Raw genomic sequence first — 13,995 nt, forward strand, 5'->3', positions numbered from 1 at the left:
AAGAAAAGAGAGATTCTTGGAAGGTTGCCTTGATAGATCTGAAAAAATATTGAACAAAAGAAAGCTATAATTTTTTTCTATCATAGGATACACAATAATAAATTTTAAGTTATAGGAGGAAGAGTTGGTGAAATGCTAGCAGTAATTTCTTAAGGATAAAAACAGTTTAACAATGGAATTAATTACTGAAAACTAGTGGGTTTAGAAGATATTCTCGAGAGGTGGATAGCTGTCTATCAAAGTTTGATTTAGATTTGTGCACAGAATAGGCAGCTACCTTCAATGGCCTCTTCCAGTTTGATGACTCTAGTAAATGCATTGAGGATTATTTTTCTTACACCAATGCTCAGCTAATATATGTGCAGGTTCACTATTATAGTTTTCCTGGTTTTCTATCTTTAGTTGTAGCAAAACTTGATCTTTTTCTTTTAGGCCTGTAGTTTGCCACAGCTTAAGAACTTTTTAAGTTAAGGTTTATCTGAGCAAAGTGAATTTTGGCACAAATGCAGTGGTTATTTTGTAAAAAAAAAAAAAAGAAGAAGAAGTGCCAGAACTCACACACGTTATACAGCCCGCCTTGCCTACCCTAAAAGGTTCCATCCAAAAAAGGTGCAGGAACTCTGTTCTGGGTGTTCTATGACAAAAAAAAGCCCTGCACAAATGTATAGATATATTTACTGGGAAATAAAAGTAAAATGTATAGATATATTTACTGGGAAGATTTCACACTTTTATGAGATAAGGTGTGTGTGTGTGTGTGTGTGTGTGTGTGTGTGTGTGTGTGTGTGTGTGTGTGTGTGTGTGTGTGAAAGAGAGAGAGAGAGAGAGAGAGAGAGAGAGAGAGAGAGAGAGAGAGAGAGAGAGAGATACTGTACTGTGGATATTTTAATTATAAGATGCCATGAGGAATGAAATAGGCAGCACAGAAGTTTGATCAACATGGTTGTGATAAAGTTGCATAATATGAAATGAAATCTCGGTTTATAAAAATTAGTATAAAATTTGTAGTTCAGTGCTTTGCTGGTGATGGTGGTTTTAAATAAAATATTAAAAGGTGCTTAGAGAATTTTGAGCTGTGCACCTTTGCAAATTGTATTTCTTGGGTATACTAAATTCAGTGAATAATCAAATAAGAATATGACAGTTCTACTAAATTCTGGACAAGAAAAGCTGTTGACTGTTGATTTATGTCAAATAAAAATCTGTATGGCAGCTTATGGTTTTTTTTAAGAACGGGTTCTCTGTTTTCCCTTTTTAAAACAAGTCCAGCAACCTGCCTGTTTTTCTTTTTTTAAAACAAACTCACTGACTTAAAATAATAACCCAATCTTGTTGACATAACACTGAATATCTACCCACACAGCCAAAAAGTTTAGAAAGTTCAGAATTAATTATAGCACTCTTCTAAATTAATCCTGCATTTGTCAGACACATGGAAAGAAATTCAGTTGTGATGTCAGTAAACATACATTTTTTCATTGCTTTGAGAGAATTACTGCAATTAAATTTCTGAGGAAAGTTACCATTTTGATTACCTGATAAAATTAATTTAAGCTTATTGCTACCTTGCCCTAAAATGTTAATTCTATAGTTTCTGTATATTGTTAAGGGGAAAAAACCCAGAAAGATGGACTAATATTTTTTTTACTTTTACCTGTAAACCCCCTCAACAGATTGTTTCTCTATTTAATGACTAAAATAAATAAATAAATGTTAAAAATCTATTCTGGAGTGTCCTTTTCTAATTTTAATACCAATCCAATCTTATTTATGGGTTTTCATTTTGTTTTGTTTTGTTTTTTTGTGGTTAAGGTAAGTTATGAAAGGAGAGCCAGTTTGATGTAGTTGTTAAGGGACTTACTAGAGTAAAAACCAGAGACCTTTAATCTTAGTCTTGCTTTAAGCACAAAGTCACCTTGGTGACCTTGAACTAGTCTTCCTTTATTAGCCCTAGGAAGAAAATGGCAAACCACTTCTAAAAATCTTGCCAAGAAAATGGCAGGGACTTCTCCAGCCAGTTAACCAAGTTAACAATAATTTGAAGTCTGTCTGCCTGTCTGTTTATCTATCTATCAACTACCTACCTATTCCAACTGTTGTAAATAATAAGTTGTTTGTTCTGGTTACTGTCTAAAATGTAAAAGAGAGATAACTATCTTCAATCCAAAGTGATTTAGTGGAAGTATATTGGAAATGAACGCTATGGATGGCTATTTTGTATAGGTTCATTCAGATTTTATAGGCATGCACATCTTCTGCTACTTGCTATGATTGCCATGTAATGTGCTTTCACAACCCTTGTGAAATACTCAGCTTCAGAAAGATGCCTCAGAGTATGCAGTGTTGCAAGTGTAGCAAATGCACCCATTTAAAGTAGCCACATCTTTTCTCGGGATCATAGGATAATTATGGAGGATAGCTGCACAAAAAAATGCGGCTTTTTATAGAGCTGCAGATAAGTGCTCTTTGTATATCCTGCTGTACTCTAAAATGCTGTTTTGGAATTGAATCTGAAGGGCTGCATAGTTTTCCCATTTAAAGGAGAATCTATTTTTAATTTAATTAAAATTTAATACAAATTTGTTGTATTTAAAATTAATGGTTTGGAAAATTTGTCTATATTTTTATTGCATATTTTTTACATTTGTAAAAAATTTTTGCTCCCTCTTAGATCAGCGTTTGAAGAAGAACCAGAAAATACTCCCTCAACTTTGCTCGAAGAGCATGCAAAATCAGAACAATATGGCACAGCGTAATATTGCCATGGGATTATTCATAATGACTCTCTTATCCTTGCTGGATGACAGTTCAGCCTTCCTGTTGAATCAGCGTCTGAAGGGAAGATTTCAAAGGGACCGGCGGAATATCCGCCCAAACATCATTCTTGTTCTTACTGATGACCAGGATGTAGAACTTGGTAAGAATTAAAGGGTTGTATGGTACTAATTAATAAATATGGTATACTTTTCACTGATCCTAGAATTCACTTTAGCTAGTTTCTGGTGGTCCATAAATTTGTCTAGATCAGAGATGAGCAACCCATATTCAATGGTCTATATCAGTATTTCTGAACCTTGGCAAATGTTAAAATCTATGGAATCCAAAATTCTCCAGCCAACATGAGAGTTGACGTGCATATATCTTAAAGTTGCTAAGGTTCTGTAAGAGTCCTAGAGTGCTCCATTTGAAGCCACCAGCATTGCCATGTTATATCATTAAAATATGGAAGCAAAACAACCAAATTCTGTATTTTAATTTCTGAAGCATTCTGAGCGGTTTTCAGGTATGGGAATATGAGTGGTTCGGCTCTTCAAAGCTTCCCACACTTCCATCTTTTATCCTTCTCAAAACATGAATAAAGAGCCCTCCCCATTACAGACCAATTCCTTCCAGTGCATCATACCATTTCTGGATGACCTGCAGGCCTTCAGAAAGGCAAGATGTAGTATTGATGCTTCAAGCTTCATTCATCCAGGTAAAAACTCACGTGTAAACTAAAACAATCTGGGAATGAACTGTTGCATTAAAAAGGAGAACACAAATTGCTATCTGATGTTAAATGAAATGCATTCTGTGCTACACAAATGAATTTCTGCTTATGCAGTGTGTTTCTCTACCTCTCCTAATATCTAGAAGATATCAAAGCACAATCTATGCCATACATAAATTCTTTTTTAGAAAGCAATTTCTTTAAATTATTTGTTCAAATGGTTGGAATTGATAGGGATATACCTTAATAATAAAATAGGCTGTTGTTTCTTTGATTCTAGATTTCTAGGAAATGAGGCAGATTTTGAGAAAGGAATTAGAGCTTCACATTATTAGGTCAGGCTGGCACAAGCTCTAGTTTTGCCTTCATTGCACATCATAAGTGTACTAAAGAGGGCTGTGTTTGTTGCCACACATACTTACACACAGATATTCAAAGGATAACATGGAAATAGCAGTAAGACAAGAAAACACGTAAGTCATATAATTAAAGTTGGAAGAATACTTGGTTAGTTTTATTACTGAAAAAGTCACTTTTTCTTTTGTGTACACAATATTTTACTAGTCTAGAAGAATTAATGTCAGGATGCTATCTTTCTGACGAAGATGGATCATTTCACTAATTGAAGATTTAATTGTTGAGGAACAAGTTTAAATAATTATGTTCTTACAGTAACAATTTGTAGAAATGATTATCTTAATCTTTGCAAAATTGTTTAAGTACTGGAAATTAGTTATGATATCAGAATATTTTTATTAGATTTATGCCATATGTCTAATTTAGAGGTGCCAAATCTCAGCCCCAGAATTTCATGTAGCTTTTGAAAGCCTCTACAGAACCCAGAAACCATCCCCAAAATAATGCCAATACTAGTGTATCTCCAATTTCCAAATGAGCATCCTTTGAAATTCATTGCATTTATATTTAATTCTGTAAAGAGTAAACGAGATGCTGTACAAATTACTCAAAATGTTTATACTATAAACATTTTTAAACTGACAGTTTTGGACTTTGCAAGGTGAATAGCTTAGAAATGGTTATTTCTCTCATGTTTTTAATAGACTCATATAAAAAAAACATGGTATTAATCATTGTGAGCTGTCCTAAGGAGCATTGCAATAAAACTACTTATTTTTGTGTAATAGAAATTCAAAATACTTACATTAATACTATAAGAAGAATCATAGTTATTCGTGGGTGGCTTGTTAATTTTGCTGAAGTTCCTTTTTTAACATGATTTAAAATCATAAAAATTATTTACATTTCCTTTTAAATTCTTAAATCATAGAATATATCTACTGCATCAAGGAAGGAAATTTTAGTTTAATGAAGCATTTTTGGGTGAGAATCTTACGTGTCTCAGAGCTAGACAGACCTGTTTTAATAATGCATATTCCAAAAAGCTTTGCACATTATCTCACAGTCTCTTGTGACTAAAATTCAGAGGGTGGTCCTTAAAAATTTATCATGATCTGTTTTATGCCTGCCTGCTTGTCTCTGATGCAATTGGCAAAGTTCTCTGAGCAGTAGAGTTCCTTACTCTAATAATCTGTTGTACTTCGGCTGATTTCAAGCACAATGGCTCATGTGTCCAAACAAATTAAGATCTGCTGGACAAAATGCATCTGACAAAGCCATCTGTGAGATCATATAGTGCTTCAGAATACGAATTGTACTTAAAAATTGGCTTTAGGCTACTGTGTCTAATTTCATTTGTCTGAATGGATATATATATTTTGATGGATACAAGTTCCTTCTGCAGTTTGGATCTCTTTCAAATAGAAGTAAACTAACAGTTCTAAAAGTGTTCATTTTGGGTTTTTGCTGCAGGGATGGAATTGAGAAGAATATTGATCAGAGAACTATTACATGGAAAGGCAAAATAAGTGGTCTGTTTTAGTTTTAGTTAGAACCCCAGGGTTTTAAACAATATATTGGGTCTGAGATATTATTGAACTTACTTCTGAGGATACATTCTTAAAGGTTGCAGGCATAACATTGTAATTCACTGATTTCTATGAAGTTAACGTATCAATAAAATACTATATCAGTAGATCAGTTCACTACAATTAGTATCTTGCAGTTAAATACTTAACAAATAAAATCACGTTAAACAGCAAAGAATGATACAAAGAATACCTACTTTTCAACAATAACAATGCACAACTTTGTGTGTTTTTAATTCCCCAGCCCTTCTGAAATCAGCAATACATGTTTTTTAGTTATATGTGAAAACATATAAAAAATCTGGAATATTTTTGTACTGCTCTACAAGTTTAAAGTGGTTAAAGAGTAAGGAGCAAAAATTAGGATAGGAAGCGATATCTTGCTTTTACTCCAAAGGCAAACAGCCTTCATGTAAATAACCAAATAAATTTTTAACAAGAAATGTTCACCCAAGATCTGTAGATAGCAAATATGTAGCAATCATATAGTTTTATATATAATCAGAATTTAAATAACTCTTACAGTGACATTCAACAAAACAAATGAATCTACTTTACGTAGCATAAGAGAAAAGAGGTAAAGTAGTAAACAGACAGTTTTGGATAGTTTCTCCCCTCTCCAATATAATATTTTCAAAGTCAGTGTCATTTCTGGTTGACATTGCTGCCACTGTATTACTAATAGGAAAAATAAGTATAAATGGGTAAGAAAATACAATGGAGACTAGATTGGTAACTCCAAATCATAAATCCAAATCTCAGTAATAAATAATTCACTATCACAAACTATACACTTAAATGATCTGATTGGTCTTTATGAGATGGCATAGCATCACATCCATCCAAGTCTTTGCAAGATATAGTTACACGTAGTTGCAATATTCCAGTATGTTACATTAAAAGTGGATAAGGATTATGCTATATATTCTTTAAACCTTTGAAAGGCTTGCCCAGTGTTTGTTAGGGCACCAGGCATTGTTCAGTATAGTAATGCTATGCCAATAACTCCTAAAATATATGTATAAATAATCTACAATTAGAAAAGCATTCTTCAAGCCTTGTCCTCTACAAATAGCACACCAATATACTGTACAGTATATCAAGGGTCCCCAACCTCCAGGCCACGACCCAGTGCCAGGCCACAGTCCATTCAGAACTNATATATATATATATATATATAATATTTATATTTATAATATAATTATATTTATTTATATAATTTATTGATATTGATATGTATAATAAAACTTTAATTTTATTATATATTATATATAATAAAACTACTAGTTTCTATTCTCCAGAATTCATTCATTCAGTTCAGATTCTTCAAGAGTTGGTGTTAATGGTGTGATTTCTGCTAATAAAAAGCAACCTGGTGAAAAATGCAGCTTAACGGAGGTCAATAATTAGTATTATAGGTTGTAATGTGTCACATATCCATTAAATCTGTATTGCACAAAAGGTTTTCTTTTTTTCTTTTTGTAATGTATGAAATGCTTTCCATAAGTTAGAAATCATACCAATTAAATATGCTCATATTACACTGAAAAGTGGGACTGGGAAAAATCTGAGAATTTTATATCCTGGGGGCTATCTGAGCCTCTTAGTGATTGCATGCTAAATTTCTGTCTCCCAAACCAAATCCAGACATTTTCAGACTATGCTGGTTCAGAAATTTGGTAAGTTCCTATTATGTTTCTATTAATCTTATGTGATGTCCATTTTTTCATGATATACAAAGATAAATATGGTTTAAATATAACATTACTACTAAACATTGCAACATAACCGTTAAACTGTCTGGAATAGTTTTTCTCCTTCAGAGACAAATATTTTGCTTAGTTTAGTGTGCCCAATTAACAGATAAGTAATGATGTTCCACAAAAGGAATGAAATCAGTTGTTTGGGAGATTTTATTTCCTCTTGCATCACTTGTCTTGGGAGACAGGATAAAGGAAGGAAGTTTTTATTGGATGAGTTGCCATTGTTTTAAAATATTTAAAGCCAGTCTATTTAGCAATGTAACAAAAGGGAATGTTTACCTTTCACTAATCTCCCTTTTGGATTAGCTCTCAAACTAGAAAGAGATTATAGGTTTCTGAACTAAAGACTGTTTATCTATAGGATCTTGTTATTACAGTGGATTTATTAAAAGAAGTTAGTGTCCACAAGGGGAGATATAACACGTACTATTATTTCAATAAAAATGCCCTTGTTATTTAAAAGGGTTATTAAAATTATGTTTTAATAACAGAATAACAAAAGATTGATGAAACCTGGATTCATTAAAGAGGAAGGAGGCAGAGCTGATAAGATTATGAGAGTAACCTTTTAAGAGTTTAATTAATTATAAAATTTCACCTAAAATGTCTACTGCATTTTTAAAAGAGAGGATGGAATAACAGAAAATAAGTACATAAGTACATAAACATTTTTACTATGTTTTTATACTGTAAACCACTAGGAAAAAATTGTATTGGATCTGGCAGTATCTAAAACACAACAAATGAGTAAAAAATAACATGGACTTAATATATTTCATTTCAGAAATTACTTTCTATTGTATGATTAATTTGATCATAAGTACTTTTTTTCCAAGAAGGCAGAGTAAATAAGTTAATAACATAGTATCTAATAAAAAGTGCAGGAAGATCCTTTTCAGCTGTTTCCTCCATTGCAAATTCTTCAAATGAATTTTTCTGGGTATCACTATAATTAATGGCCCCTCCTCTAATTTGCATTTGGGTAATAATTGTGTTTAGCAGATGGGACTCAACTTATATCCAGGATATACTGGTTTGTACCTATTGTCTGTTTTCAATGTCTGTTGCTGCTGAGAAATCATTTGGAAATTCCAAAGTTTATAACTTTCATCTTGTAGTCTATTTTGAGGTTTGAAAAATAAAGAGCTTAGGCAAATGAAATTCAAAATGTGTATGTGCATGAATTCCTTTTTGGTCTGGATATTTTGTACAATATATCTAAAGATGAACAACCAGTTGAGAAATAGTTCGTCACAGCCATTTCAAATGTATTCTTTTGGAAATGAACTCTTCCTTTTATCAGTAATTTGTACACCATACTGAAGATAGAAACTCTAATCAACCACATGCATTTGTAAAAATCTTTAGGACAAATTAAAATTTGAAGTACAACTGCTACAGATCAAACAATCGTGGCCTAGAAATCACAGGAAGTAGTCAATGATGAACATTTTTATACTCTATTAATTATTTTTAGTTTATAATTTAAGAGTTCCATAGATAGTCATTCACCATGAACTCAATGGTGCTTAATTAATGTAGAGGCACGGGTTTTAATTGTACCAATTTCTTTGGCTATAATATGTATTTTGTACACTACAGTACAATAAGAGTTGGAAATGGGGATGGACATGACCTCTTGCTCAATAGTTGATCTTTGTTAAATGAAAAAATCTGATGGGCATTTTCCTTGCATGTGCTTGAATGTGAGCAAACATTTCTACTACTTGATCAGGAAGTGAAGATGTGAAGGGCCAGATTAGAGACAGATCATCTTAGAATAGATTTATTTATATAGTCACTAACGATTCACAGTGATAATGAATCTTATCTATGAAATCACATTTCAGGAAACAGAATAGCCCTATCTGTTGAGATTGTCCTGCTTGATTATTTTGTTTTGTTTCTTTAGTTTTTTTCTTTGTGTCTGATATGCTTCTTTAGATTTAAATCTTAAAGCTTAACTTGGTGACAGTTAGGAACTGATATGGCTGTTGTGCTATTTCTGTAGCATACTGTTAGCTTGAATATTAATATTGGATTGTTTGGGTTTGTTTGTTAAACCTTCAAAGAGCTTAAAACATCAAAGCTTTTAATAAATGTATACTTTTGCAGGAATAAATAACATGTGTCACCAATTTTCCCTTGCTTAAATGACTTTGTCGTGATTGGCTCCTTTGACTTGATACTTAGGATGAAACTTCTGCATCTGATAAAACTTGTCTTTTTCTGCATGATATTGTTTGTCTTTCTTCAGGTTCAATGCAAGTGATGAATAAAACAAGGCGGATAATGGAACAGGGAGGTGCTCACTTCATCAATGCATTTGTGACGACACCCATGTGCTGTCCATCCCGCTCTTCTATTCTTACAGGGAAATATGTCCACAATCACAACACCTACACCAACAATGAAAACTGCTCATCTCCGTCCTGGCAAGCTCAGCATGAAATTCGCACATTTGCAGTATACCTCAATAACACAGGGTATAGGACAGGTAAGATCAGCGCAAAAAGCTGGCTTCTTTATTCAGACCCATGCTTTAGTGATAAGGTTGAAAATGTATGTATTATACTTGCCATATAAATCTGAATTTCACATATGCAAAAAAAAAAACACTCCCAAACTGTTGCTCTACCAATGTTTTATACTTCATCTTCTAGAACTTGCATCAACTCTGACATTTTGGTCTAGAGTAAGAGGGATCAAAGGTTCATGTCTCTGTTAATCATCAAAGCTTAAGGTTGCTGTGAACCATTTACTCTTTCTCAATACAATTGACCTCAAAGATTTTCATTGTGGGAACAATTTAGAAGAAGTGCTAAGTACACTATCTTAAGTGACTTGGAAAACCAACGAATGATAGATAGATAAATAAATAAATAAATCATGATATGGATAAGAAAAGATAATGGAAGGTGTCCTTAGTGTGAAATAAAATGAAGCAGCTGTTAGGCACAATTAAAGGATTTGACTGGAAGACAGATCTACTCAAACCATCAGGAAGTTTTTCTTTGAAATGAATGAGAATTATGCAAGGATCTGGTAATGCAATTGCACAACTTCCATTAATTTTATACTTGTGACTGGAAAGGCAAATCCCCAGGGTATTACATCTCATTTTTGTCTGTAGGTGTGGAAAAGGGTGGCATTTAAATTCTGCCATGGAAACCAAACATGTTTTGGGACAGCCTTGGAGAATAAGAGTATTCAGTGCAAAAACAAAAGAGGTCTAAATCACAGCTCTCCAAGAATTTCATCCAATATATTTCACTAAAATTTGATTTTGATGGTAAATGTGAACAACGTTTAGACTTTGAACAGTCATATATTTCATGTTTCTTTTAGCTCTTTGCCCTTGTTCTTTCAGCAGCAGGCCTGCAATCATCAGGGTTGAACTTTTGCTCCTGCAACTCCAGGTTCCAAATCTTTTAAGCCTATTTCCTACAGCAACTTGATTGCTTTTGAAATAGAACTTGATTTTTTTAAAGTCAAGATACCTATCCATATCTATCCTGCCAGGCTTTTGTTCCTTCTTTGTTATGATCTATTTATTGACTGCAACATACCACTCACTCCACTTTTATCTTTAACAAATTTTATATTAGTCATGTACTTCGACTTCTGTATTGCTGACCTATTGCTACTGTTCCTGCTGCATACATCATCAGAGATTTGATAATTCAGCCTTTTTGTTGGAGGGTGGGGAGAGGGGAAAGACTTGATCCAGAAAAGGAAGTGAAAAGGACAACAGGCTTCTCTTCTTTTGCTACCTACAGTATGCTGATTGGATATTTATTCCTCATTCGTAAAGATGCCCAGGTGCATCTTGCTTGGCTCTTAATGTTAAATTACTTTAACTGTACAACATGTCACTGGCCTTTTTGTCTTGTTTTGTTTAGTTTTTCCTTAAACATAGATGCTCAGGGCCCCAATCCAGTTTATGATCACTATAGGCAGCCAGAATAATTTTAATTTTACTTGTCTGTAGCCACTTCTTCTGAAATAAACATTACAACTATCCATGCATTGGTTTTAAAGTTTTTAGATGTATTTAAACCCTAAAAGATAAGGATGTGGAGAAAATTGTGGCTGAAGAGAAGGCCTGAGCATTCTAACATCTGCCCTGTGTTGCAGCCTAACATCTAGGCTGCAAACAGGCATATTTGTCTTTAAGAAGTAATAAAAAGTAGTCACATATTATAAAGTAGCATGCAGGCCTATAGTAAGCTGCTAAGAAAATGGGAGCCGGCAGAGAGACTAGCATTACTACACTTATTAAAAGCAGGCATAAGCATTTAGTTCTCTTGAATGCTATTAGGCAGAGGAAAGGCCAGGTGAGAGACACTAAAATAGGTGGCCCTTTTCCTGAAGAACCATTGTAAATGCTAGTATCATTGTATCCAGGCTTCAAAAACCCTGAATGTCTATTAGGTAGCACCAATGATTGAGATTTATTTTGTATCACTTTGCTGCTAACTAGTTTTTGCCTGGATTTTTGCAGACCAGGTACATTGGCCCTGTATTATCAGGAAATCCCAATTTAATTCAATGTTTTCTGGGAATTTAAGGGGCTGCAATCCCAGCACAGTTTTTGATGTTGATGGTTTTCACTATAAGAAATTACTTTCAAATAAAATATTAAACCAGTGAATTCAGATTAGAAGAAAAGAAAATTAAATTAAACATTGCACATGTTTGGGGGACAGTAAGAGTTATTTAACAATGCAACAGATTGTATTATAAAGTCATGGACTCCATCTGAAGGTAGTAATGGACTGAATGGGTGCTGTATCATGACTGCTGTAGTCATTCGCTTCTGGTGTGAGCAAGGACACAGATCAAGATGTGTTTTGCTTTTGTTACTTTGTCCTTTTGGTACACCTAACTATGTTCAATGCTAGAAGTTGATTATAAAAGGATAAGTTGTTAGCAAGAGAACTATTGAAGCACTATTTCAAACAGTGATATATTGCTTTTTTCTTTTTCTTCACCACATGATTACTTTTCATATTTTGTTCTTCAGGACTATTAACTGTGATCCTGCATCTGACCTACTAAGATGTTCTGTACATCAAAGAAACATAATCTATATGCTGTTTTGACTTTTGTCTCTATTGAGTAGATTTTACATGTTTATTTCAATTACCTGCAAAACTCTCTTGATCAATGAAACAAAAGCAATCTTTAGATTCCCATAGGAAGCAAATTAGAACTCTATCACTGGAAATTGCTTGAAGGACAATTATCTATTATTTAAAATAATAATTATTAAGTAATTACTATAATTAGTTATAATTATGTATTATAATTATATTATATTATTATATCAGAAATATATTTATATACTATAATATTAATATATTAACAATATATTAAATATAATTATATTAACAATATATTAAATATAATTAATAATTAAATAATAATTAAATAATAATTCAAATGGCTTTCAAAAATTACCCTCCATGTATTTCTTATAACAATTCAATTCTACACTTTTTTCAAGGAACTGAAGAGTTCCTGTGTGTAAAGCCATTTTATTCTAACAAGTGTCTGGTTATAAAGATTGTACTTTGTGTTGGACATTTTTGATATTTATTTTATATTACCTTTAATCCATAATTTTATTTTATTTTTCTATTCCTATTCAGAATGTTGTTGCCTTCAGTGATCACCGAAACAGAAATTCAGGGTATAAAATCATGAAAATAAAATTATTTATTTAGTTCTTTCAAGTCAGTCTTAACTCTTGGTGACTTAATGGACAGGTCCATACAGTTTCCTTGGCAACATTTTTGGAAGTAGTTTGCCATTGCTTACTAACAGGATGTTTTTCAACTTCTCAGTCTCAGACCTAGAAAGCATGTCTGACCCAAAATCACCCAGCTGGTTTCTTGCCTAGTGGAAGACAAGAACTTAGGTTTTCTACCTTAAACACCTCTTAGGAAGATGGGTGGTATATAAATTTAATACATACATATAAATAAATAATTACTAAATCACATTGACTCCCTATTGCTAATCAGTGGCTGAAGGCTGGAAAATGAGTCATAGGCCTCATTGGTTCAACCTAGTTTTTCTTTTCTGTTTGATAGATCTTTGACTTTAGTATTTTAAAATATACATTTGAACCAACTCTTGCATAAACTGTTGCTTTAAACAGTATTTGTTTTTATTTTTCTGCATCTGATTTTGTGACTACATCCTCCTAATAAAGAAGGAAGGGTTTGTTTGTCTTGTATCATCTCACAGATTGCTCCACTCTGCTTTCCATCATTCCACTGCCTCACTCTAATAGATGTTTGCAGATATTTTTTCTCTACTTTAAAATATTATTTTAAAAGGTTGCTTTATTTGTACTATAAGATTACTTTCTTGGCAGCCATGAGACCAAAAGGGATGTAAAAATATCCAAATGGATGCAATTCCAGAAGAATTTGTTACAAATGTGCAAAGTAAAAAGTATGGATTTGAAAAGTAAAAGGTGATTTAGAATGCATGTCTTCATGTAGCACATAGGGAAAACTTCTTAAAGAATCTCTGATTTTTTCCTGAGCTCATGTGATCTAGACACTATGAGATACTACCAGCAAATGCTCACCATGTGCATGCTAAATCATCTTTCCATTTGTATTTGGATTACTGCAGAATCCTAGATTTTATATTGCTAATGATCCACCAACATTACTGGAAATTTGGTACTCTGTAAGTATGTAGTCATATTCTTCTATGCAGAATAAACGAATATGTCATATTATCAACATTTCATAATCCAGTATTGTCTATATGTCTA

The 13,995-nt window shown here is 32.9% G+C and overlaps 1 protein-coding gene across 1 annotated transcript in view; it reads left to right on the top strand.

Annotated features, from left to right (window-relative positions):
- The first annotated feature begins 2,677 nt into the window (after positions 1–2,677).
- Positions 2,678–13,995, top strand: part of SULF2 (sulfatase 2) — a 79,482-nt gene continuing 68,164 nt past the window's right edge. The window contains exons 1-2 of the mRNA XM_015819225.1: positions 2,678–2,917; positions 9,457–9,696. Coding sequence (XP_015674711.1) covers positions 2,725–2,917; positions 9,457–9,696 — 433 coding nt within the window. The 5' untranslated portion in view covers positions 2,678–2,724. The remainder of the gene's footprint in view (positions 2,918–9,456; positions 9,697–13,995) is intronic.

This window comes from Protobothrops mucrosquamatus, unplaced genomic scaffold (genome assembly GCF_001527695.2).
Source record: "Protobothrops mucrosquamatus isolate PMUCROS unplaced genomic scaffold, P.Mucros_1.0 scaffold875, whole genome shotgun sequence".
In the NCBI taxonomy this organism is placed as follows: Eukaryota; Metazoa; Chordata; class Lepidosauria; order Squamata; family Viperidae; genus Protobothrops; species Protobothrops mucrosquamatus.